This window comes from Plectropomus leopardus, unplaced genomic scaffold, assembly GCF_008729295.1.
Source record: "Plectropomus leopardus isolate mb unplaced genomic scaffold, YSFRI_Pleo_2.0 unplaced_scaffold26215, whole genome shotgun sequence".
NCBI classification, from domain to species: Eukaryota; Metazoa; Chordata; class Actinopteri; order Perciformes; family Serranidae; genus Plectropomus; species Plectropomus leopardus.
Window position 1 is genome coordinate 1,926 of NW_024628508.1, and position 2,221 is coordinate 4,146.

General features: G+C 38.3%; 1 protein-coding gene across 1 annotated transcript; it reads right to left on the bottom strand.

The window, feature by feature from the left end:
- Nucleotides 1–322: 322 nt before the first annotated feature.
- LOC121966887 (apoptosis facilitator Bcl-2-like protein 14) lies at nucleotides 323–2,175 on the bottom strand. Its single transcript, XM_042516957.1, has 4 exons — nucleotides 2,073–2,175; nucleotides 1,686–1,847; nucleotides 1,478–1,591; nucleotides 323–980 (listed from the first exon to the last, which is right to left on the bottom strand). Exons 2-4 carry the CDS (start codon nucleotides 1,779–1,781, stop codon nucleotides 939–941), a joined length of 252 nt encoding a protein of 83 aa, XP_042372891.1. The 5' UTR covers nucleotides 1,782–1,847; nucleotides 2,073–2,175; the 3' UTR covers nucleotides 323–938.
- Between the last annotated feature and the right edge of the window lie 46 nt (nucleotides 2,176–2,221).

Here is a 2,221-nt window from a genome sequence, read left to right on the forward strand (position 1 = left end):
ATCTGTTAATATGCCGAATTAATCAAATTAGTATAAAAACTTTTGGTTTGGGGAAGCATTGCAAAAGTAACTGATAATTTCTTTTTAATTACAAAAATATTTGAATGGGCTCTGTTGTCAGTACAATATGCACTTCCCCATCTAAACACAGGGAGGGGCTGTTTTCCAATCAACTTTTTATTCAGCAAAATCAAGTCTCTAAAATCAAGGGATATGTGCATTATAATTAAGCACGATTTTTTAATTTAGGTCATTTTATTCATGTCAAAAATTCAGGTAATTATATTATTCTGTTAATGCATCACTGAGGTATGAACTGAAATTCAATACAAATAGTTTATTTATTTTTTTGAATTCATGTGCAAAATTAACACTCATACAACATTTCTTTGGTACATCCTGAAAAAAGTAAAAAAAAAAAAACAAACAAAAAAAAAACTAATGCAACAAACACCAGCAACAACAATAAAAGATAAGAAACTTGGCAAGTCCCTAAGAAATTTTCAAAGCAAAAAATATTAATTAATTTCATTTAAAAAAAAGTGCAAGTGCTGAAAAATAATTAATGCATTTTTTGAAAAAAATATTTTGTTTTCCACCAATTTTCAGGAACAATTTGGGCTGATTTAATGATGCTACAGGAAGCCGACATGTCCCTGAAAAACAGTGAAACTTAATTATTATTGAATCATCAAAACAGGAATGCTATGGAAATAGTTTCCTTTTAGGTTTTTAAAGATTTTTTAGAGAATTGTCGACCTGAGACAGACCTGAATAATATTATTAATTATGAAAAGAAAACCCAGATTACCATGATGACACAGGCACAGAGGTCATAGGTCAGGTCTGGGTTCATGTAAACTCAAAGTGGCAGAATGTTCAAGTGTCCTGAGTCTTTTTTTTGTTCCCCGTGTCTCCAAACGGACGTTTCTTTCTGCTCACTGGATGTCGTCCTCGTCGTCACTGTAAAAAGCTTCTTCCTGTCAAAGATAACATCCAGTTTAGAGGCTCATGAATCACTCATTTAGTGGTACTCAACTTACGGCCCGCCAGCCAAATCTGGCCCCCAAAAGGGTGCCGCGGGGCCCTCTAACCATTTTCTAATTCACAATAAAAATAAATAAATAATCCTAGAAACATCCTAAAACCCGATTAACGTCCTAAAGAACGATAAATGTCCTAAAATCTGATAAATGTGCTAAAATCTTATAAACCTGCTAAAATCCTGGAAATGTGCTAAAATCTGATTAACGTCCTGTAATCATAGAAACATCCTAAAATCTGATTAACGTCCTAGAATCAGAAAATTGTCCTGAAATCCTGAAAACACGTATGGAGCTGCTGTGATTGGCCCCTGGCCTCCTGTCACTTTGCAAAAGTGGCCCCTGAGCAAAGAAAGCTGAGTATCACTGCCAGAAGATATGAACTCTGTGTGTGTGTGTGTGTGTGTGTGTGTGTGTGTGTGTGTGTTACGTACGTATCCTCCCTGCTGCTGAGCCCAGGCTGAGTAATGATGCTGCAGGTATCGGGCCCCGTGGTCCAGCAGTTGGCTCCCGGGCAGCGATCTGACCGCTGACAGACGGCTGGTGACCTGTGAGCCGACAGCGACGCGTTCACTCACTTTATAACGTTTTTACTTTAGTTCTTTATTTATTTTTTAATAAACGACATAAAGTTGTTCTCACCTCACAGGTCACGGCGATCTGGGTTTTGGGGGACGCTTTTGGCCCCGGGGAGTCGGGGTTTTGGCTCCTGAGGCCCATCCTGGTCAGGAGCGTCATTATTAGTTTCTCAAAGAAACTGTATTTCCAAAAAACCTCCGCGGCCACAGACGCGTCCAGCAGCTCCTGGAGACAAACGTTTTACGTTTAGTGGTTTTTCAACCTTTTTCTTTTGACATTTTTCCTTCATTTACTTGATAACAACAGTCGCAGTGTTTGAACACTTTTTCCGAATTTCCTCAAATTTAATTTCTTGAAGCCTCATTGAGACGATTTTTTTTCAAAGTTTCATCAAAGTTTCGAATAACAAGACTGAAGAAAATACGATATTTATGGAGACGTTTTTCTGACCTGTTCGTTGAGTTTGTCTCCAGCTTCCCTCAGCAGCAGGCCGATCACTCGCTCCACGTTCACATCTACAGCACACAAAGACACAAAGACACAAAGACACGACACAAAGACACAAAGACACAAAGACACAGACACAACACAAAGACACA

What these genes read in the sequence shown, in the direction of transcription:
- LOC121966887 (XM_042516957.1), bottom strand. Translation starts at nt 1,781, where the DNA reads ATGACGCTCCTGACCAGGATGGGCCTCAGGAGCCAAAACCCCGACTCC. An exon ending in AGATCGCCGTGACCTGTGAG is followed by an intron (nt 1,592 to 1,685) that starts GTGAGAACAACT and finishes GTCGGCTCACAG; the next exon opens with GTCACCAGCCGTCTGTCAGC. An exon ending in CTCAGCAGCAGGGAGGATAC is followed by an intron (nt 981 to 1,477) that starts GTACGTAACACA and finishes TATCTTTGACAG; the next exon opens with GAAGAAGCTTTTTACAGTGA.